This window comes from Odocoileus virginianus, chromosome 10 (assembly GCF_023699985.2).
Source record: "Odocoileus virginianus isolate 20LAN1187 ecotype Illinois chromosome 10, Ovbor_1.2, whole genome shotgun sequence".
Taxonomy (NCBI): Eukaryota; Metazoa; Chordata; class Mammalia; order Artiodactyla; family Cervidae; genus Odocoileus; species Odocoileus virginianus.
In genome coordinates this window covers 3,140,549-3,165,049 of record NC_069683.1, presented here as the reverse complement: position 1 = coordinate 3,165,049, position 24,501 = coordinate 3,140,549, and the positions used below count along the sequence as shown (strand labels likewise).

Below are 24,501 nucleotides of genomic sequence, written 5' to 3'. Positions count from 1 at the left end.
CACTGATTAAAGGTGTAACCCTAGCAACCTCAAAGTCAAACACTACTGAAAATCTCTTATTCCACAATTGTTAACTGAAATATTTTAATGGTGCAAAGTGTAATTGGAAGAAAAGATGCTATTATCCAGGGCTGAGTTTTTTTTAATATATCCGGTTTTTAGGGAAAAAAATTGGAAGAAGAGGTCAAGAGTCATTGTTTTCTCCAAATTAAAAAAAAAAAAAAAAACTGAGGGGGGACCGGGATGGGGAATACATGTAAATCCATGGTTAATTCATTTCAATGTATGACAAAAACCACTGCAATGTTGTAAAGTAATTAGCCTCCAACTAATAAAAATAAATGGAAAAAAAATTGCTCAAAGTGGTAATATAAGACATTTAAATAGTGAAAGTCAAGTGAAAGTGTTAGTCGCTCAGTCATGTGGGACTCTTTGCAACCCCACTGACTAGCCCATCAGTCTCCTCTGTTCATGGGGGTTCTCCAGGCAGGAATACTGGACTCAGTTGCCATTCCCTTCTCCAGGAGATTTTCCCAAACCAAGTATTGAACCCATGTCTCCTGCATTGGTGTGCGGTTTCTTAACCACTGAGCTAATTCTTATTTGTCACATTAGATGCACATGCCCTTAAACTTACATTAGCTTTGGATTTCTTTTTTCATTTAGCCATGCTTTTTGCTGATTATGGTGACAAAACTGATTAAGGTCAGTTTTCTAGACCTGAACGCAATTTTTTAGGCATAGTAAAAATTGTTTAAGCTGATTCATAATGAGAAAAATGTTAAAGGAGTTGTTCTATAACAAGACAACACACACACAAAAGTCCACAGTGACAGTAACATGATTAAATGTATCTTCTCCAGAGAAAGCATAAATGTCTCAGCTGAACACTGTTTATTCTGAATCCATTATAGCCCCTGAAGGCTCAGATTCTCAAGGGAGCAAGTACTGATCTCTTAGGCGCCAGCTTTAAACTCCCCAGTTAGAAGGAGGCGTACAGAGACCTTGGTGGCCAATCAGCCTGTATCAGTTGCAGAACAAGAATCTGGATGCAATTTTCATGTAAGTAAAACAGAACTCAGCCCATTTTTCAAAATCAGCCATGTGTCATCCCAGGGTGTGCTGGAAATGCTGAAACAAAGGGTCAGAGCCAAAGTCCTAGTAAGTTTGATCCTGAAACCAGGGATGAAGGTTTCACTTCTGGTGACACGGTGGAAACGGAGTGAGGGAACTGAACTTGGTTGAGTATTGCCTGAGGATATGAATAAACAAATTACTGAAAGGTTAAACAAATGATGAATGAGTATTATAATATGCATGTAGTGCATTATTTGCATGTGTTATTATGACCAGTTTTTAGTGCCTATTCAAAGCCTGGCCCTGTTCTGGGAACTTTACACAAGTCACTTTATACTTTAAGTCACATCATTACAAAGCAGACTTCTTTCTTGTACTCTTCTTTCTCAAAATATATAAATCTATTCTAAAATGATTTTCCCAGTGGCTCAGATGGTAAAGAATCTGCCTGCAATGCAGAAGACCTGGGTTCAATCCCTGGGTTGGGAAGATCCCCTGGAGGAGGGCATGGGAGGATGGCAACCCACTCCAGAGTTCCTGCCTGGACAATCTCCATGGACAGAGGAGTGAGGTGGGCTACAGCCCGTGTGCTCACAGAGTCAGACACGACTGGGCGACTAAGCACAGCGCACTTTAAAATGAAACGGTGATGAAGTTCATAAGTTTAAAGACATTCCCTGTCACTCTCACATTCAAGGATAATCATTAGAAGTTTGGCATGAATTCTTCCTGTGCTTTTCCATGCATAAATAAAATAAGAAAAAGAAAGGAGTGAAAGAAAATTTTATTTTACAAAGGTCCAGCTCTCCATATTACTCTGCAACTTGCTCTGTTCACTGGACAGTGTGATGTAAGCACCTTCCCAGTCTCTTACCTTTCGGGCGATGTGTTGATTCATAACATGAATCACCCGTGCATTTTACTGCTTCCAAACTGCTGCTGCTGCGCGCTGTGTCACAGTGAACATGACTACCTTGTAGGCCATCCTGTGCCCGCCCGTTTTCTAGAGCGCGGAACTGAGGCCAAGGGGAGCTGCCTGCTTTGTCTGTATGAGGCAGGGCAACCAGAACTCAAACCCAGATCGGCCTGTTTCCTTCCTAAGGCGCAGCACTGAATGTAGCTTCAGAAGCACCAGGTTTCAATATAGGTTAAGCACGTTCGAAATACTCGGGTGCTTGGTGTGAGTGCTTATGTGTGTCTGTGTGTGTCTGTATGTCGTAAGTATGCCTGTGTGTTATAACCCTCATACCAACATTCCACAGCTCTTAAAAACATCCCCATGTCATGAATTTTATTTGAATTCAAAATGATTACCTTAACAAAGCAAATGTCATTATCTCACCAAGAGTCTAGTTAAGTCTACTTGTGATGATTGTTAGCTTCCTCTGATAGGGCTGTCACCCACTGGATGGAAGCCTCCTTGAAAGTGTTGCGTTTAATCTATTTTACAGTAAATTGACCTGAGGAGGTAACTTACACTTATTAACCTTTAGCCCTCTCTAAATGTTGAAAGAAGACAATTGTTTCTTGTTCCTTCACTACAGAGTTATCCCATTCTGTTCATTTCTCAAGATGTTTGAAAAAACCAGATTGTCCCCGTCAACCACAGGTGTGGTTCGCTACGCTCCCCACCACTAAATGTGTTAGTTGCTCAGTCGTGTCCGACTCTTTGCAGCCCCATGGACGGTAGCCCGCCACGCTCCTCTGTCCAAGGTGCTTCTCCAGGCAAGAATGCTGGAGTGGGTTGCCATGCCCTCCTCCAGGGGGCTCTTCCCTACCCAGGGATTGAAGCCAGGTCTTCTGCATTGCAGATGGATTCTTTACTGTCTGAGGCCCCAGGGAAGCCCACCGCTAAAGGCCCCTTCTCATCACAGCGTGTCCGTGGAGCCACAGCCCTGCCTGGCATGACTGACTCCAGAGGAAGGGGCCCTCTACTGGTGTATGGGGATGCTGGGTTTTTGGTGAGGAAATTCTCTCATTGCACAAAATTTAAGGCACATTAAAATACGTTTAACAAAAGGAAACAGCCATGCATGCAGCCACCACCTAGACTACTGTAGCTTACTTTTTATTACTCAGCTTTCCATTGCAGAAATTTATCTACATAGATATTATAGCACCAGTAGGCTGAATTCTTGATGATTTATTTAATAGTTTTTTTTTTCCCCTATGCTCAAAGACGCTGCTATGGATCTTCCCATGTGTAATTACATTTATATGTACCCATATTCATGCATATACTCACATGTGTATGTATGTATATTCTTGTTTACATGACCAATAATTTATCCAGGTACATATCTATAATACAAATTCTGAACCTAAGGGAGGCATACATTTAATTTTATAAATATTTCCAAACTTGTCTCCAATATGACTATTCTAATTTATATTCCCACCTGGAATGTGAGTCTGCATTCTCACATTTAATTTGCATTCTCACATTTAATTTACATTTTAGCCTAAAATTATATTTCAATGCAGTATTTATATACTATACTACTAGGCAGTTATATCCTTTTATGTCCATATATCAATTGCCTAAGTTTTTCCTTCTGTAAATATCCTGATTATATATTTGGTGAATTTTTTCCTCAGCACAATTTATGAAAATTATTTAAATATACTGGATACTAATTATTTTTCCAATTATATGTGTTGCAAGCAAATTTAACTGAGCAAATTTCCAGTATTTTTTATAATGTTGATATGTTTAATTTCTTTACCGTCTGAGCCACCAGAGAAGCTTTTTAATATTTAGTGTTTTGTGCACTTATGTCTTATTAAAAACCTTTACTGCGTAGCTAAGTGGTAGATATTCTAATATGATTTACCCTTACACCTTTATAATTATAATATAAGGGTAAAATTATATACCCACACACTTTTATAATTTAATGCCATTTGGAATTGGTAAAGTTAAAAGTAGAAACACAATATAATTTTTTCATATGTATGTGCATTTACATGCTCAGTCGAAAAGTTGTCTGATTCTTTTGAACCCCAGGGATTGTACCACACCAGGCTCCTCTGTCCATGGAATTTCCCAGGCAATAATACTGGGGTGGGTTGCCATTTCCTCCTCCAAAGTATAAGCACTTACATGCCACAGTTTATTGGCGTACTTTATTTTTCATAGTTTATTTTTCACAGTTTATTTCACAGCTTATTTTTCATTGATGGACATGCTACTGTTTTCATACATTGAGCTTTCAGAGACTTGTAGGCCTGTTTATGCTCTCTTTTTCACAATTCCATTGTTCTCTTTGTACCACTACTAACACCTGTCTTTATTGTTATTATTTTATAGAAATTTCTGATATTTGCTAGGACAACTCCCCACTTTTTTCCCTTTAAAAGTCTCTTAGCTATTTTTGAGTTCTTTTCTCTTTCATATATAATTTATAAGTTTGTGAAAGTGGGCATAATATCCTCTCAAGCACTTCACTGAAATTAATATGAAGGAAATTTCATGTTGATACAACTTGGACTTGCTTGCTATTAGAAAATGTTTTCCCCTGCTTCTGATGTTTCTCTCCTGCAGTGGGAGTTCAAATGGTGTAATCACAGCCATCCTGACATCATTTTATTAACTCACTTCCTAGAAAGATGGAGTGATGTATCTGATTGGTAAATCTGAGAACAGCCTGACATGCTTGGCTCTGCCCTCAACCTCAGAAGCAGCTAGTCTGCTGAGGCCAGTGCCCCCCAGCATCTCAGAGGTGCTTCCCCAGAACGTGCAAGGGGCAAGACCAATCACCACTGCCAAGATGGGCGGACAAGCCTGGTAACTTACAGTGTTCACTAGGAGCGAGTAACTAGACTAAGAAACTTGAAAGTTCCCCCCACATGTCAGGAGGTGATATTACAGTCTCCATATGTACACTTACTTTTATTTCTCAACTTGTTCAAATCTTGGGAAAGGAAGAAAATAGCTGTTCTCTGGAATCTCCTTTCAGTTCAGTTCAGTTCAGTTCACTCACTCAGTCGTGTCCGACTCTGTGCGACCCCATGGACTGCAGCACACCAGGCCTTCCTGTCAATCACCAACTCCCAGAGATTATTCAAACTCATGTCCATTGAGTCAGTGATGCCATCCGACCATCTCATCTTCTGTTGTCCCCTTCTCCTCCCACCCTCACTCATTCCCAGCAACAGGGTCTTTTCAAATGAGTCAGCTCTTCGCATGAGGTGGCCAAAGTATTGGAGTTTCAGCTTCAGCATCAGTCCTCCCAATAAATATTCAGGACTGATTTCCTTTAGGGTGGACTGGTTGGATCTCCTTGCAGTCCAAGGGACTCTCAAGAGTCTTCTCCAACACCACGGTTCAAAAGCATCAATTCTTCAGCATTCAGCCTTCTTCATAGTCCAACTCTCACATCCATACAGGACCACTGGAAAAACCATAGCCTTGACTAGACAGACCTTTGTGGACAAAGTAATGTCTCTGCTTTTTAATGTGCTGTCTAGGTCAGTCATAATTTTCCTTCCAAGGAGTAAGCATCTTTTAATTTCATGGCGGCAATCACCATCTGCAGTGATTTGGGAGCCCAGAAAAATAGAGTCAGCCACTGTTTCCAACATTTCCCCATCTATTTACCATGAAGTGATGGGACCAGATGTCGTGATCTTAGTTTTCTGAATGTGAGCTTTCAGCCAACTTTTTCACTCTCCTCTTTCACTTTCATCCAGAGGCTCTTTAGTTCTTTTTCACTTTCTGCCATAAGGGTGGTGTCATCTGCATATCTGAGGTTATTGACATTTCTCCTGGCAATCTTGATTCCAGCTTGTGCTTCCTCCAGCCCAGCATTTCTCATGATGTACTCTGCATATAAGTTAAATAGGCAGGGTGACAATATACAGCCTTGACGTACTCCTTTTCCTATTTGGAGCCAGTCTGCTTTTCCATGTCCAGTTCTAACTGTTGCTTTCTGACCTGCATATAGATTTCTCAAGAGGCAGGTCAGGTGGTCTGGTATTCCCATCTCTTTCAGAATTTTCCGCAGTTTATTGTGACCCACACAGTCAAAGGCTTTGGCATAGTCAATAAAGCAGAAATAGATATTTTTCTGGAACTCTCTTGCTTTTTCGATGATCCAGTGGATGTTGGCAATTTGATCTCTGGTTCCTCTGCCTTTTCTAAAACCAGCTTGAACATCTGGAAGTTCATGGTTCATGTATTGCTGAAGCCTGTCTTGGAGAATTTTAAGCATCACTTTACTAGTGTGTGAGATGAGTGCAATTGTGTGGTAGTTTGAGCATTCTTTGGGATTGCCTTTCTTTGGGATTGGAATGAAAACTGACCTTTTCCAGTCCTGTGGCCACTGCTGAGTTTTCCAAATTTGCTGGCTTATTGAGTATAGCACTTAAAAAGCATCATCTTTGAGGATTTGAAATAGCTCAACTGGATTCCATCACCTCCACTAGCTTTGTTCATAGTGATGCTTCCTAAGGCCCACTTGACTTCACATTACAGGATGTCTGGCTCTAGGTAAGTGAGCACACCATCACGATTATCTGGGTCGTGAAGATCTTTTTTGTACAGTTTTTCTGTGTATTCTTGCCACCTCTTCTTAATATCTTCTGCTTCTATTAGGTCCATACCATTTCTGTCCTTTATTGAGCCCATCTTTGTGTAAAATGGATTAAAAACTTACTAAGCATGGCTCCACACATCAGAAAAAAAGTCCAATATCACCCTCAGTCAGTCTATCCCATCAGGAAGATTTCATAAGCCTCTTATCCTTCTCCATAACAGGGCAGACAGACTGAAAGCCACAGTCACAGAAAACTAACCAATCTAATCACATTGACCACAGCCTTGTCTAACTCAATGAAACTATGAGCCATGCCGTGTAGGGCCACCCAAGACAGACGGGTCATGGTGGAGAGGTCTGACAAAATGTGGTCCACTGGAGAAAGGAATGGCAAACCACTTCAGTATTATTGCCTTGAGAACCCCATAAACAGTATGAAAAGGCAAAAAGATAGGACACTGAAAGACAAACCCCCCAGGTCAATAGGTGCCCAATATGCTACTGGACAGCAATGGAGAAATAACTCCAGAAAGAATGAAGAGACAGAGCCAAAGTAAAAACAACACCCAGTTGTGGATGTAACTGGTGATGGAAGCAGGGTCTGATGCTGTAAAGAGTAATAGTGCATAGGAACCTGGAATGTTAGGTCCATGAATCAAGGCAAATTGGAAGTGATCAAACAGGAGATAGCAAGAGTGAATGTCGACATTCTAGGACTCAGTGAACTAAAATGGAATGGAGAGGGTGAATTTAACTCAAATGACCATTATATCTACTACTGTGGGCAAGAATCTATTAGAAGAAATGGAGTAGCCATCATAGTCAACAAAAGAGTCTGAAATGCAGTGCTGGGTGCAACCTCATAAACAACAGAATGATCTCTATTCGTTTACGAGGCAAACCATTCAATATCAAGGTAATCCAAGTCCATGCCCCGGCCAATAATGCTGAAGAAACTGAAGCTGAAAGGTTCTATGAAGACCTACAAGACCTTCTAGAACTAACACCCAAAAAAGATATCCTTTTCATTATAGGGGACTGGAATGCAAAAGTAGGAAGTCAAGAAACTCCTGGAGTAACAGGCAAGTTTGGCCTTGGAGTACAGAATGAAGCAGGGCAAAGGCTAATAGAGTTTTGCCAAGAGAATGCACTCTTCACAGTAAACACCCTCTTCCAACAATACAAGAGAGGACTCTACCCATGGATGTCACCAGATGGTCAACACCGAAATCAGATTGATTATATTCTTTGCAGCCAAAGATGGAGAAGCTCTATACAGTCAGTGAAAACAAGACCAGAAGCTGACTGTGGCTCAGATCATGAACTCCTTATTGCCAAATTCAGACTTTAGTTGAAGAAAATAGGGAAAACCACTAACTCATTCAGATATGACCTAAATCAAATCCCTTATGATTACACAGTGGAAGTGGCAAGTAGGTTTAAGGGTCTAGATCTGATAGACAGAGTGACTGATGAACTATGGACAGAGGTTCATGACATTGTACAGGAGACAGGGAGCAAGACCATCCCCAAGAAAAATAAATGCAATAAGGCAAAATGGCTGTCTGAGGAGGCCTTACAAATAGCTGTGAAAAGAAGAGAAACCAAATGCAAAGGAGAAAAGGAAAGATATACCCATGTGAATGCAGCTTTCCAAAGAACAGCAAGGAGAGATAAGAAAGACTTCCTCAACGATCAGGAACCTTCTTTAGACTTTAGCAATTGTCTGTTCAGTGTATGGGTGGATTTGGTTATTGAAAGTATATTTTTAAAGCTGTTTGTTTCTACACTCATAAATGAAGTTGCTTCTAATTTTTTTTTCCTCAAAAGTTAATTAAATGCGTGTCAAGGTTATATTAGCCTTATGAAATGACTAGCTGATTTTTTTTTTTTTTGAGACTCACGGGAAAAAATTGTATATATTAAAATTATTAGTTTTATAAAGTTTGGTAGAAATCCTGTAACATAACTGGGTCTAGTGTTTGTGCATAGATTTTTAAATGTCAAGTCAAATCACATAATGATTAAAATAATTATTTTATACAACTCACCCACACACAGACACACACAAATGCACACACACAGTGACTACAGTTGCTTTCTATCCTGTTAGTCTGCTTTATTTTTTTTTAATATATTGGAAAGCACAAATAGCATTTAAAATTTTTTTTCTGATATAAAATGTCATGATGCAACAATCACCATATGCCAGCAACCAAGTTTAAATGGAAAAATATGATAATTGCTTTTTACTCCACTGGAGATATGAATTAGGAAAGAAAACAACTTCTTTCAATTATTTTTTAAAAGAGCAAACCATAAGGCAAAAAAAAAAAAATGATAGTTATTTTAAATGTAAGGTTCTCTGGTCTGTGAAGGACATCAAAGATGACAGAATGTGAGAAAATATTTACCAAGTCAACCGAGAGGAGATTTAAATCTTGGATAAATAAAGAACATGTGAAATCAATTCAGAAGAAGCATTTTTTAAAAAAAGAAATTAACAAGCAATTTACAAAATAATAAAATCTCCAAATTCTAAGACTATTAGATAATGATCAAATCTACTTGTAATTAAAGGGGAAAAGGGAAAGATAAGACATCACTTTACACCTATTTTCCACCAAAAAAATTAGGAAAATATCAATGCTCACTCAGAAGTGAGGATGTGGGAACCCACGTATACAATTAGCAAGAGGGTACACTGGTGCATCCATTATGTAAAATGATCTGGGAAAACTTGATCAGATAAAATATGTGCATGCCTTCAGACACAAAAATTTTGTCCCTAGGATTACACCCTACAAAAATTTCTCACTGAGTTAACCATAGTGGAGGCAGGTTGTAGGCAGTCTGCTGTCCATCACTAGGGAAGCACATGGGTAAATTAGGATGGATGGACACCACGGAGCAGGGCTACTCAATGTGTGGTCCATGGACCAGCACTAGTCCTTGGACTCTCTGTTTCTACTGTATAATGAGACAATGACTGAAATTGGATGGAGCATTTAAAACTATTACAGAATTTTAACAATGCTGAGACCTATTTATTGACTTTTACAAACACGGGGCCACAACAAATAGGAAATGTTATAAAGAAAATTATGCTAATACCTTGATAAACAGTTCCACAAAGGGCTCTACAATTCCAGAAGCCATCATGGCAGGGAAGATCTACAAGGAAGAAAAAGAAAAAAATGAAAATATGGAGGTAGACAGGAACAAGATAATATAGAACCCCATGGGTATGTCAAATTTCAAATATAATGATTAGTATTTAGGCAAATTTGTATTTCTGATTAAAATATAGGGAATACAAAAGAAAGCTTAGTTAAATAAAACAATGTTCTTATGTGTTTCCGAACTGATGTATGTATGAAGTACTGTCAGTTTGCCTATTGAGAACACAGCTACTAGTCCTTGGCAATTTCCCCAAACTATCAATGGAAATGTCTAAGTTAGGTGCCAAGGTTCAGCCTTTAAAATCTAATTCAATTAAATCATGGAAAATATTCTCTGATCCCTCTCACTATGAAGTTAAATATGTGAGTGCTTAGTCATTCAGTCATGTCCAACACTTAGCAACTCATGGACTCTAGCCCACCAGGCTCCTCTGTTCATGGGATTCTCCAGGCAAGAATCCTGGAGTGGGTAGGCATTCCCTTCTCCAGGGAATTGAACCAGGGTTTCCTGCATTGGCAGGTGGATTCTTTACTGTCTGTGCCACCAGGGAAGCTCTGAAATTAAATATAGTGTTAGTTAAAGTATCACAATCCTCCTAGCTTTCTCTGACCTCTTTGCACCTTTTCAGCTGATATTTAAATTTGTTGGTCATGGAACAAAACAATGGAACTACAGCGACTGAATTCATTCTCCTGGGATTCGCTGGTCAACACAAGTATTGGCGTGTCCTCTTCATAGTATTTCTAGTGATCTATCTGGTCACCCTGGTGGGTAACATTGGCATGATCCTCCTCATCAAGATTGACTCTTCCCTTCACACCCCCATGTACTTTTTCATCCAAAACTTGGCATTTGTTGATCTCTGCTACACCTCTGCAATCACTCCAAAAATGCTCCAAAACTTTGTAGACACAGGACAATCCATCTCATTCATAGGATGCATGGTGCAATTACTAGTCTATGGGGCTTTTGCAACAAGTGATTGCTACATCCTGGCTGCTATGGCAGTGGACCGTTATGTGGCCATCTGTAACCCACTTCGCTATGGAACTGTCATGTCCCAGAGAGTCTGCAGCCAACTCTTAACTGGTTCATACTTCATGGGTTTCCTAAATGCTTCTGTAAACACAAGTTTTACCTTCTCATTGAACTTCTGCAAATCCAATAAAATTAATCACTTTTTCTGTGATGCGCCCCCAATTCTGGCCCTCTCTTGCTCTAGTATTTACTTGAACATCATGCTCCTAACAGTCTTTGTGGGGTTTAACTTGACATTAACTGTGTCAGTTGTCATCTTTTCCTACATGTTTATCCTGATCGCCATCCTGAAGATCTCTTCTGCTGCAGGGAGGAAGAAAGCCTTCTCGACGTGCGCCTCCCACCTGACAGCTGTCACCATTTTCTATGGGACGCTCTCTTACATGTACCTGCACCATCGCACCATAGAATCTCAAGAGCAAGAAAAAATGGCTTCTGTGTTTTATGGCATTATGATCCCCATGTTAAATCCCCTCATTTATAGTCTGCGAAACCACAATGTGAGAGAAGCCCTGAAAGGAGTTGGAAGGAAGTGTTTCTAGACTGAACATCAATTTCTAACTCAACATTGTTCAGCAAGCAACAGACAGTTCTCTCTTATTTCTCAAGAGCAGAAGATGTAGAAGATATTTCTGAGTTACAAACAAAAAATTATACAAAATATATTTCCTTGATTGTATCAGTAGCTTTTGAAAGATGATCAACTTTATGATCTGAAATGATCAAATAACCTTCTAATTCATATTTCTCAGAGGGTTTCCCCAGTGGATCAACAGTAAAGAATCTGCTTGAGACATGGATTCTATCCCTAGTTGTGAAAATCCCTTGGAGAAGGAAATGACAACCCACGCCAGTATTCTTGTGTAGGAAATCCCATGGACGGAGGAGCCTGGCGGGCTACAGTCAATGGGGTTGCGACTTAGAGAGAAGGCGTCTAAAAAGATCTTCGATATTGCTTTTGTACATTCTGAGGAGCCCTTTTTTCAAATACCTTGCTGTTAAAATAGAAAAGAGCAATAAAGAAACGTGTTAGTCAATGTTGTAAATTACCTCTAGCAACAGTAGGATAAAGACACCAGTGCAAACATTTTTGCTGGTTTCTCTTAAGAGGTACTGTTACTCTTGCTATTTTCTGTAACTAAGCTGGTTTAGTATTGCAATGAATAATTTAAAGATGTTCTCTATCTCTTTGGAGAAAATGTGCCGAAAAGAAAGAGGGGGAGAAAAGAACAACTGAACGAATCCTCATACATATTCAGACTTTATGGATCAGTATTCCTCCTTTCTACACACGGTCTCTAACCAACTAGGAAAGTAACATAGGAATCCAGTAACTATGGATCATATCCATTTATTCTTACTAAATTTTTGTTTTTAATATAAGTGAATCCCCAGCTGTACCCTCTTGCAAGCGTAGAAATCCAGTGCAGAATTTGGTGCCACAGATCAAACTCATTTACCCAGAAATGAAGCCTTATTTCCCACTATCTGAAAGAATCCAGGTTTAACACAAGAAGTCATACCTGGGCTTGAACACCATGTTCTATCCACTCAGGAAAAAGCGGAATCAAGCACACAGCCATCCTGTGGACAAGAGTGTTAACAAAAAGCCTGAGATACCATGTTATATTTCGTCTCAATTTCATTAATCAGTTAAACCATAGGAAGCTGTGAATTAGATGATTGACAGACAGGATGGGAGTTCACTGCCTTTCTCAACATTTCCAGATATTCCAAATTACGGACTGAGGCAGGAAACACTTACTGGGAGCAAATCACAACCTGAACAATACCAAGAAAATTCAGACGGCACTAGCCCATGAAGCAGAGTGCATTACGGGAGATGAATCCCGAAAGTAGGAAACTACTTAGGATTCCTGGTGACCTGCCCATAATACCCTCTGCAGAGAGAAACCCTAAATTCAATCTGGAATTGAAAATCAGATAATGTCCTGATTTGATTAGCAAATCATATCCTGAGAAGGAGGGAGAGGTCTTCACCTTTACTACCCTAAACTGTCTAGAGACAGACAACTTTCAGGCTTTATTATCCTGATGCATCTCCCTATAGAAACATTCTTAAATGCAACGACTGAAAATGCCTTGCATAGAAGAATTGAACTATGCACAAAAGTTCATGAAAAAATCTCTGTATTAAATAATATTACTTTAACATTTGTAAAGTATAAAAGAGGAAATACATGGACAAAAACCACATAATCATAGTAGATGTATTTCTTCCAGTCCATGACATAGAAAGTTAAGAAAAAATTTAAAATAAAGTTACAAAAGATCTATTTGACGTAATGAGAAAAAATTCGTATTCAGAAACTCTATATTATTAAAGCTCAGCAAAAGAACACAAAAAGTTTGGAAGTCAAAATTCTGCTTCTGCAGTGCACACTGCACAGAAGCTGTGGACAACTCAGTAAGAAGGGAGATGGTGGTTTAGTCACTAAGTTTGTCTGACTCTTGTGACCCCAAGGACTGTAGCCCCCCAGTTTTCTCTGTCCGTGGAATTTCTCAGGCAAGAATACTGGAGTGGGTTGCCACTTGCTTCTCCAGGAGATATTCCCATCCCAGGAATCAAACCCAGGTCTGCAGCATGGCAGGCAGATTCTTTACCAACTGAGCTATAAGGGGAGCTTTTCATAGAAAGGAAGAGAGGGGCTTTTTCTAGAGTATGGGCTCTGCTAAATGCATCCATGTACGGATGAGAGGGAAGTAGGTACTCTCTAGATTTAGATACTCTCAAAAAGCAGAGATAGATCAGCAACTAGATATCTCAGTAAGCATTGCTCAAGAGGGGGAAGGAATACAATAGGAAAATTATGTCGCTGGTGAGAAAATATCGCAGTCATTTAGAAGACTCAGTCACTGTTGCCTTGTGGACATCGGAGGTCCAGTTAGAAACACTTTCTCCTACTGTCTTTTGAGACCATTAACACCGTGTTAGACACATCATAATCTGATTCCTAGGAGAACTGATTTTTGTCAGTTGAGTTAATAGTAACTCAAAAGCAAGAAAACATCTTTCTTTCTGTTTTTTTTTCCTTTTTCTTCTTCCTTTTCTTCCTTCCTCCTATCTTTTTTCTCATTTATGTGCCCATGAAAATTACAGAAATACAATAAATTATAAAAATTGGAAAGATTATCCCTAGATCTAGAATTTAATAATAAAACTTTAAAGTAAAAACACCTAAAATTCTACCACTAAACACAGAAAATTCTCATTTAAACAAATCTTAGGTTGAATATAAAATGAAAACATTTCCAGACATCCATAAGATAATATTTCGCAAACTGTTGCAAAAATATCTATAAACAACAAGGAGTTTTCAAATAAAATTGCATAGCTCTATAAATACTAGTGTTAATAAATAGGAAATAATAATAAATTTAGAACCAGACATGGAACAGCAGACTGGTTCCAAATTAGGAAAGGAGTACAACAAGGCTCTATATTGTCACCCTGCTTATTTAACTTACATGCAGAGTATATCCTGAGAAATGCTGGGCTGGATGAAGCACAAGCTGGAATCAAGATTGCCGGGAGAAATATCAATAAACTCAGATATGCAAATGACACCACCCTTATGGCAGAAAGTAAAGAACTAAAGAGCCTTTTGATGAAAGTGAAAGAAGAGAGTGAAAAAGCTGGTTTCAAGCTCAACATTCAGAAAACTAAGATCATGGCATCTACTCCTATCACTTCATGGCAAATAGATGGGGAAACAATGAAAACAGTGACAGACTTTATTTTCTTGGGCTCCAAAAATCACTGCAGATGGTGATTGCAGCCATGAAATTAAAAGGCACTTGCTCCTTGGAAGAAAAGCTATGACCAAACTAGATAGCATATTAAAAAGCAGAGACACTCCTTTGCCAACAAAAGTCTGTCTAGTCAAAGCTATGGTTTTTCCAGTAGTCATGTATGGATGTGAGAGTTGAACTATAAAGAAGGCTGAGTGCTGAAGAATTGATGCTTTTGAACCGTGGTGTTGGAGAAGACTCTTGAGAGACCCTTGGACTACAAGGAGATCCAAACAGTCCATCCTAAAGGAAATTCGTCTTGAATATTGATTGGAAGGACTGATGCTGAAGCTGAAACTCCAATATTTTGGCCACCTGAAGTGAAGAACTGACTCATTGGAAAAGACCCTGATGCTGGGGAAGATTGAAAGCAGGAAGAGAAGGGGACAACAGGATGAGATGGTTGGATGGCATCACCGACTCGATGGACATGAGTTTGAGCAAGCTCTAGGAGTTAATGTTGGACAGGGAGGCCTGGCATGCTGCAGTCCACCGGGTCGCAGAGTCGGACATGACTGAGCAACTGAACTGAGCTAAACTGAATAAATTAATTAACCATACATTTTAGACATGAGAAAATAATATAAAGAGAGTAATAATATTTTTGAATTAATGTTTAAAATCTCTTAAATGACAGCAATAATAAATTCAAAAACATTCTCTGAAGCTAAAGATAACCATAAAATGGATAAATCACTTGCTAATTTATCAAGAGAAATAATGCTGGAGAACAAAGAAAAAAATTTTAGATAAGAGAATGCATAACAACAATACACAAATGTATTAGAGAATCTGATAGAATGAATGGTTCTTCTAAGGGAAGACTGATTGTAAAAATGTTACCACAAAAGAGATTAAAGAACAATTAACAGAAGAAATAAAATGATAAGAGTACAATCTTCTTCCCAAAAAAAACACCAATTATTATCAATTATTAAAAATAGATAATAATGATGATGGTTGAACTCTTGGAGAACATAGGGAAAGAAGGGATGTTTCAGAATAAATTTTATGACTAAGTTAGCAAAAACAGCTCAGAAATTATAGGACAATGCCACTCTCAAACATCAATATAAAAATGCATAAGAAAAATACATGCAGATGTGCTACATTGCTTCAGTTGTGTCCGACTCTGTAACGCTATGTAGTATACCCCGCCAGCCACCAGGCTCCTCTGTTCATGGGATTTTCCAGGCAAGAACACTGGAGTGGGTTGCCATGCCCTCCTCCAGGGGATCTTCCCAACCCAGGGATCAAACCCACATCTCTTGTGTCTCCTGCTTTGGCAGGCGAGTTCTTTACCACTAGTGCCACCTGGGAAGCCCAGTAAAAATGCAAGTACAAAAAGAAAAAAACCTCAGTAGCACAGAAGGCAATAACACACTGTAACCAGGTTAGTTGTATTATAGAAGAAGAGAATACTTTGATATTATAAAATCTATTAATTTAAAAATGCATTAATTTTCAGAGTAAATCATGAAATCATGTCAAAAGATAAAAACATTTGCTAAAATTAAATATTTATTTTTAATTCCAGTGATTAAATAAAAGGTACAATACTTCAACCAAAATATTTGATCATATTTACCAGAAAATACTGAGAGCATTTCACTTAAACTCAGAAACCAATAAAAGATGGCCTTGCTCAAAAGTATTCTTAAATTTATTCTGGAGCTACTATTAATCAAAGCACTCACATTACAGAAATCAATAAAAAAGAATGAATGAAAGGTCAGTTCATAGACTTGAACACAAATTTTTAGATAAAGTAAACATTGCTCAACCTGACTCATAAAAAGGAAAAAAAATTAGTTCAATAATAAGGCAACACACACATACACATACACACACACACACACAGGATCCCTAATGACAGTAACATGATTAAATGTATCTTCTCTAGAGAAAGCTTAATTGTTCTTCAGCTGAAAATAACTACTAACGTTGTTTATTCCAATTCCATCATAGCCCCTGGAAGCTCGGGTTCTCAAGGGAGCAAGTATTGATCCCTTAGGCTCCACCTCTAGACTCCCCAGGTAGAAGGAGGCACACAGAGACCATCGTGGCCAATCAGCCTTTACCAGCTGCAGAAAGAGAATCTGGACGCAATTTTCATGTAAGTAAAACAGAGGTCAGCCCATTTTTCAAAATCAGCCGTGTGTCATCCCAGTGTGTGCTGGAAATGATGGAGCAAAGGGATCAGAACCCATGTTCTAGTAAGTTTCACCCCAAGACCAGGAATAAAGTCTTCATCCCTGGTGGCGTAATGAAAAATGCAGTGAAATCGGCTGAGTGTTGCCCAAGAAGGATATGAGTGAACAAATGATTGAAAGATTAACTGAGTGAATGGATGCATTGCAAATGGCTTTAGTGCATTATTTGCATGTGTTATTTTAACCATTATATTTTGAGTGCCCATGCAAAGCCTGGTCCTGTGCTTGGAACTTTATAGAAATCACCTCACTCTAAGTCATCGTTACAAAGCAGACTTAGCTTCTTTCTCTTACTCTATTTTATTAATCTTGAAAGCAATTAAAGCTATTTTAAAAAGAAAAGGGGACAAAGTTTATAAGTTTAAAGGATTCTCTCTCCCCCACTCCCATGCCCAAAGATAACCATTAGAAATTTGGTGTGAATTCTTCCTGAACTTTTCCATGGATAAATAAGGAAAATGAGAATGAACGTGAAAGAAAATTTTCTTTCGTAAGGGTCCAGCTCTGCGTATTATTCTGAAACATGCTTTGTTCATTTGATAATGCAACATGAGCACCTTTCCACGAGAGTATATATTTATCTCATACTTTTTAGATTATGTATTGACTCATGTATCTACTTTGATTTATTAAACCCTATTTCCAATCTTATGCTAATGTACATGGTGTTACAGTGGACATCACTGCCTTGTAGGTCATCCGTGCTCTCAGTTTTATAGGGAGTGGGACAGAGGACTGAAGGAATTACATGTATTGTCTCTAAATGTGCAACCAGAATTCAACTCCAGGTCAGTCTGTCTCCTTTCTTCTGCATAGTGATGACTGCAAATGAAGCTTCAAAAGCATCAGGGTTCAGTATAGGTTAAGCAAGTCCAAAATGCTCAGGTACTTGGTTTAAGTGTGTGTGTGTATATGTTTTATGCCTTGTACTGATGTTTCATAACTCTTTAAAAATACCCCCTTATATCATACATTTTACTTGAATTCAAATAGATTAAGTTAATATGGTAAGTGTCATTATCACATCAAGATTCTAGTTTAAGTGAACTCATGACCTATGTTAGCTTCCTCTGATGAATGCTGTCACCCACAGGATGGAAGTCTCCTTGAAAGGATTGCATTTAGTCTTTTTCACGGCAAATATTCCTGATGAGGTAGCTAACACTTGTAATGTTTAGCCCTCCCTCAACGTTGACATTTGAAATGAGAGAATTGTTTCTTGCTCCTTCACGACAGAATTATCCCACTCTCTTCAATTCTCAAGGTGTTTCAAAGAACCAGATTGTCCACATCAACCACAGGTTTGGTTTCCTACACTCCCCACCACTAGAGGCCCATTCTTATGCCAAAGTGACCATAGCATCTGTGGAGCCACAGTGCTGCCTGGTGTTACTGAAAGCAGAGGAAGGAGCCCCCTACTGATGTATGGGGATGTGGGGTTTTTGTGAAGAACTTCTGTCATTGCACAATATTCAAGGTGCATAAAAATATATTTAAAATAAGAACCACTCATGTAGCCTCCATCTAACTTCTCAAACTTGCTTTTTTTTATTACTTAGCACATTCTTTGAGACATTTATCCACACAGACAGTATTGCTCCAATTTAGTGAATTTGCATGTGATTCCCAGGTAGTGCTAGTGGTAAAAATCTGCCTGCCAGTGTAGGAGACTGAAGAGACGTGGATTCGATCCCTGGGTTGGGAAGATTCTCAGGAGTAGGAAATGGCAACCCATTTCAGTATTCTTGCCTGAAAAATTCCATGGACAGAGGAGACTGGTGGGGCTATAGTTCATGGCATCGCAGAGGGTCAGACATGACTGAGCAACCTAAGCACACAGTCTATTCTCACTGATTCATTTAATAAATAATATTTTTCCATGTTCAAGAATACTGCTATGAATAATCTGTGTATATACTTACATATGCACATATTCATACATATACTTACACGCATATGTATGGTTATGTGTATCTATGCATCCTTGCTTATGTGGTCAAATATTTATCTAGCATATGTACCTATATTGGAAATTCTGGACCATACAGAGACATATATTATTTACTAATATATCCAAATTTGTCTTCAATATGAATGTGCTAATTTATATTCCCACCACATTCTCACCTAAAATTTACATTTTAGACTGAAGAGTATAGAATTACATTTCAATGCAGTATTAACATACAATTATCTGATTACTATTAAGTTGTGCATATATCCATATTTCTATTGGCCATTTAAGTTTTCCTTCTATAATTGTCCTGATTGTAAATTTTGTGATATTTTCCCTTGGAGCAATTTGTAGAAATTACTTAAATATACTGGATATGAATTCTTTAACATTTATATGTGCTTGAAACCAATTTACCTGAGTAATTTTCAGTCAGTATCTGGTCTTTCCTTTTTTAATAATGTTGCTATCTTTACATTTGATATAGTTGAATTTTCAATGTTTTACATTTTGTGACCCTATGCCTTATTTAAATTTCCACTGCATAGTTAAGTCATAAACATTCTGTTGTATTTTATTCTCATAGCTTTGTAATTTAAGTTTTTCATCTATTTGGATAAAATGTACAGTAGAAAAGCAATATAATTTTTTCATATGTATAAGTATGTATAGACCACAATTTACTGGACCATTTTTCATTGATGGACCAGCTACGATTTTCATACATTGAGCTTCCAGAGACTTGAACATCTGTTTATGGTTTTTCTTTCCTCAGTTCCATTGGTCTGTTTGTCTACCTTCACACCAGTACCACACTGTCTTTATTATTATTGCTTTATAATCAGTTCTGATATCTGATAGAACAAGTTCTTCCTTTTAGTCTACTGAAATCATCTTAGCTATTTTTTAGCTCTTTTCTCTTCTAGATAAATTTTATAAGTTTGTGAAGGTGGGCATAAAATTCTCTTAAGCACTTCATTGAAAATAATTTGAAGGGGAATATCATGTTGATACAACTTCGTCTTGATTGTTGGTGGAAAATAATTTTTCCATGCTTCTGCTGTTTCTCTCCTGCCAAGGAAGCTGACTTTGTGTAATCATGGCCATTCCAACACCACTTTATTCACACGGTCCCTAGAAAGATGGAGTGACGTGTCTGACTAGTAAACCTGAAGACAAGCTGGCATACTCTGCTCCCCCTTATCCTCAGGAGCAGCCAGCCTGCTGAAGCCTGGTGCCCCTGCATTTCAGAGATGCTTCCCCAGCAAGTGCAAGAGGCGTGTCCCGGTCACTGCCGCCAAGACTGAGTGGACGAGCCTGTCTACTTACAGTGTCTTTCAGCAACAAATATTTCACTCAGAAACATAAAAGTCTTTCCCCAGGTATCCAGAGGTGACATGGTTTCTGCCTACTCACCACCTTTCATGTCTCAGTTTGTCCAGACCCTGGGCAGGAAGAGAATAACTACTTACTAGAGCCTCTTTGAGACCCTAGTAATTGTTTAATGTGTAAATGAGTTTGATTAGTGAATGTATATTTTTTAAAGCTGTTTGCACCTATATTTGCAAATGAGATTCATCCCAATGTTTTTCTCATATTTTATTTACTTTGGCTTCAGTTTTATACTGATGTGAGTTAGAGAATGTTCTTTATTGTGATTTTCAAGAAAAGTTTATATAATATAGAATCAGTTTTGTCCTAAATATTTGTAGAATTTTCCTGTAGCATAATTAGGCCAAATGTTTGTGTGAGAAAAGTGTGTCCTTTTTATATTCATTTATTTATTTGGCAGCATTGGCATTCGGGACCTTTCATTGCAGAACGTGGATGCTCTAGTTGGCACAGGGCTCACAACTGCGGTGCTTGGGCTTACTTGCTCCGTGGCATGTGGGATCTTCGTTTCTTGATAAGAGATCAAAATGGCATCCCCTGCATTGCAAGGCAGATTTTTAACCACTGGACCACCAGGGAAATCCCTGTGAGAGTAAATTTTAAAATAGCAAAATCACTTAATTGTTTCAAAATATTTGAATATTTGGGGAGGAGGGGCAATATAGGGGTAAGGTATTAAGAGGTACAAACTACCATGTACAAAATAAGCTACAGATATACTGTATAGCACAGGGGATTTAGCCAATATTCTGTAATAACTACGAATGGAAAATAGCCTTCAAAATTGTAAATCACCATGCTGCATACCAGAAGCTTATATAATAATCAAATATACCTCAATTAAAAAAAAAACTTTAAAAAAATCCAATTGTTGTTTACCATCAAAAATCTTTAATGACTTCAGTTCAGTTCAATTCAGTTGCTCAGTCGTGTCCGACTCTTTGCGACCCCATGAATTGCAGCACGCAAAGCCTCCCTGTCCATCACCAACTCCCGGAGTCCACCCAAACCATGTCCATCAAGTCAGTGATGCCATCCAACCATCTCATCCTCTGTCATCCCCTTCTCCTCCTGCCCCCAATCCCTCCTAGCATCAGGGTCTTTTCCAATGAGTCAACTCTATGCATGAGGTGGCCAAAGTATTGGAGTTTCAGCTTCAGCATCAGTCCTTCCAATGAACACCCAGGACTGATCTCCTTTAGAATGGACTGCTTGGATCTCCTTACAGTCCAAGGGACTCTCAAGAGTCTTCTCCAACACCACAGTTCAAAAGCATCAATTTTTCAGCACTCAGCTTTCTTCACAGTCCAACTCTCACATCCATACATGACCACTGGAAAAACCATAGCCTTGACCAGACAGACCTTTGTTGGCAAAGTAACATCTCTGCTTTTTAATATGCTATCTAAATTGGTCATAACTTTCCTTCCAAGGAGTAAGTGTCTTTTAATTTCATGGCTGCAATCACCATCTGTAGTGATTTTGGAGCCCAAAAAAATGACTTAGAAGCTAACAAATTGATTATGTTTGAATATTATAATTTTTAAATCCTTCAAATTTGTTGGAAGAAAAAACACTGGAAACCATTAAAGAATTTGTTTCCCAAAAAAAGATAAATAATATTTTAATATTTCACAGGCAAACACACAAACACACACACAAGAGTTACTATCATTCTCTGCCCACTTAGTCTGCTTTTTCTAGAAAAAAATTGAGTAAATACAAAATAACTATTTTCTAATTATATGTATGCTATGAAATATTATGGCTCAAATATTATGTACCAGTATAAAGAAGAAAATAAATTTTATTATTACATCTGAATCTCCTGGGTATATGAGCTAGAGGCAGGAATGGACTTTGTCATTTTTTTTTTCAGAAGGAAAAACTATAAGGGCAAAAATGATGAATTACTATTTTTAATTTAAGGACTTCTGATCTGTGAAAAATACCAAAGACCAAGATAATAGATAGAATGTGAAAAAAATCTTTGTCAAGTCAACATCAAAGTATTCAAATCTACATTAAAAAGAGCCTTCATAAATTGAATCATAGGAACATTTGGAAAAAGTATTAACAGGCAATTTACAGAAAAATAGGAACCCAAAATTCTAAGAATATTAGACAGTGAGCAAAGTCATTTTAGGTTAGGGAAAAAAATAAAAATTAGATATCAGTTTGTATCTATTTTCCTGACCAAAAATAGTATTAGGAAAATACCAAGTTCACTAGCATTGAGGACATAGGAACCTCTGTGCACAATTAGGAGTGTATGCTAGCACACCCATCAAGGAAAATGATCTGGAATAATTGGTCAAGTTAAATATGTGCATACCCTCAGACTCAAAATTTTTGCCCCTATTATAACACCCTAGAAAATTTATCATACTGAGTTATTTGTGGTGAAGACAAATTGGAGGCAGTCTGCTATTCATCACTAGGAAAGCATGCAGGTAAATCAGGATGGATAGACATCATAGAGCAGTGCTACTCAATGTGTGGTCCATGGACCGGCACCAGTCCTTGGACTCTCTGTTTCCACTCTATGATGGGGCAGTGACAAGAAGTGAGATGGAGCATATAAAACTATTACAGAATTTTGACAATGCTAAGAATTTTTTTTACTGACATTTACAAAAATATTAAGCCACAACAGGTTGCAAATTTTACAAAGAAAATTATTCTTTGCCATCTATACTTTGATAAACACTTCCATAAAGGTTTATGGACCACTACAGGTCCATGAGTCCATCATGGCAGAGAACAGTTCCTAAGGGTGAGGTAAGGGATAAAATGAGAATGTGGAGATAAAGGGGAGCAAGATCAGATAGAACTCTGTGGATATGTCAAGAATTCAAATATAGTCATTATTACTTAAGCAAACTTGGATTTCTAATTAAAATATAGAATGCATACAAAAGCATAATTAAATAAAAGCATATTTAAGCATATCTCACTTGTTCCTGAATTGATATGTTTATGAAATACCAATCACTCTGAATTCTGAGAACATAGACAATGGTCCATGACCACTTCCCCTAATTACAGATGAAAATGTCTAAGTCAGGTATCAAGGTTCAGCCTTTAAAATCTAAGTCAGTTATGTCATGAAAATCATTCTCTGACTTAACTGTGAAATTAAATACTGTACCATTTCGAGTTTCACGATTAGGTAAATGATCACAGTCCTCTTAACTTTCTCTGGTCTTTTTTTGCACCTTTTCAGCTGATTCTTAATTTTGCCAACCATGGAACAGAACAATGGCACTGAAGTAGCTGGATTCATTCTCCTGGGATTCACTGGTCAACACAAGTCTTGGTGTGTCCTCTTCACAATATTTCTAATGATCTATATGGTCACCGTGGTGGGTAACATAGGCATGATCCTCCTCATCAAGATTGACTCTTCCCTTCACACCCCCATGTACTTTTTCCTCCAAAATTTGGCTTTCGTTGATCTCTGCTACACCTCTGCCATCACCCCTAAGATGTTGCAAAACCTTGTAGGAACAGAACAATCCATCTCATTCATAGGCTGTGTGGTGCAATTACTAGTCTATGGGGCTTTTATAACAAGTGATTGCTACATCCTGGCTGCTATGGCAGTGGACCGTTACGTGGCCATCTGTAACCCTCTCCACTATCCAACAGTCATGTCCCAGAGGGTCTGCATTCACCTGTTAGTTGGATCATACTTCATAGGTTTCCTAAATGCCTCTGTAAATGTAAGTTTTATTTTCTCACTGAGCTTTTGCAAATCCAATAAAATTAATCACTTTTTCTGTGATGCACCCCCAATTCTGGCCCTCTCATGCTCTGATATTTACTTCAGCAAAATGATGCTAACAGTCCTTGTGGGGTTTAACATGACATTCACTGTGTCAGTTGTCATCTTTTCCTACATGTTTATCCTGATTGCCATCCTGAAGATCTCTTCTGCTGCAGGGAGGAAGAAAGCCTTCTCGACGTGTGCCTCCCACCTGACAGCTGTCACCATTTTCTACGGCACGCTCTCTTACATGTATCTGCACCATCGTGCAACAGAGTCTCAAGAGCAAGAAAAAATGGCTTCTGTGTTTTATGGGGTTATGGTCCCCATGTTAAACCCCCTCATCTACAGCCTGAGGAACCAAGATGTGAGAGAAGCCCTGAAAGGAGTTGGAAAGAAGTGTTTCTGGTTTTAACACCAATGACTAACTCAACAGGGTTCAACAAGTGAACCAAGATTTCTCAGCAGCAGAAGATGTAGCAAGTGTTCGTAAGACACAAAAGCATCCCTTAGGTGTATCAGGAG

General features: G+C 38.3%; 2 protein-coding genes across 2 annotated transcripts; both read left to right on the top strand.

Annotated features, from left to right (window-relative positions):
* The first annotated feature begins 860 nt into the window (after positions 1-860).
* Positions 861-24,391, top strand: LOC110150410 (olfactory receptor 5AK2-like). The gene is made up of 3 exons (XM_070473715.1): positions 861-1,062; positions 16,617-16,764; positions 23,434-24,391. Exon 3 carries the CDS (start codon positions 23,456-23,458, stop codon positions 24,389-24,391), a length of 936 nt encoding a protein of 311 aa, XP_070329816.1. The 5' UTR covers positions 861-1,062; positions 16,617-16,764; positions 23,434-23,455.
* Positions 10,448-11,377, top strand: LOC110150746 (putative olfactory receptor 5AK3). The gene has a single exon (XM_070472823.1). The coding sequence runs from the start codon at positions 10,448-10,450 to the stop codon at positions 11,375-11,377; it is 930 nt and encodes a 309-aa protein (XP_070328924.1).
* Positions 24,392-24,501: the final 110 nt, after the last annotated feature.

What these genes read in the sequence shown, in the direction of transcription:
- LOC110150410 (XM_070473715.1), top strand. Translation starts at nt 23,456, where the DNA reads ATGGAACAGAACAATGGCACTGAAGTAGCTGGATTCATTCTCCTGGGA.
- LOC110150746 (XM_070472823.1), top strand. Translation starts at nt 10,448, where the DNA reads ATGGAACAAAACAATGGAACTACAGCGACTGAATTCATTCTCCTGGGA.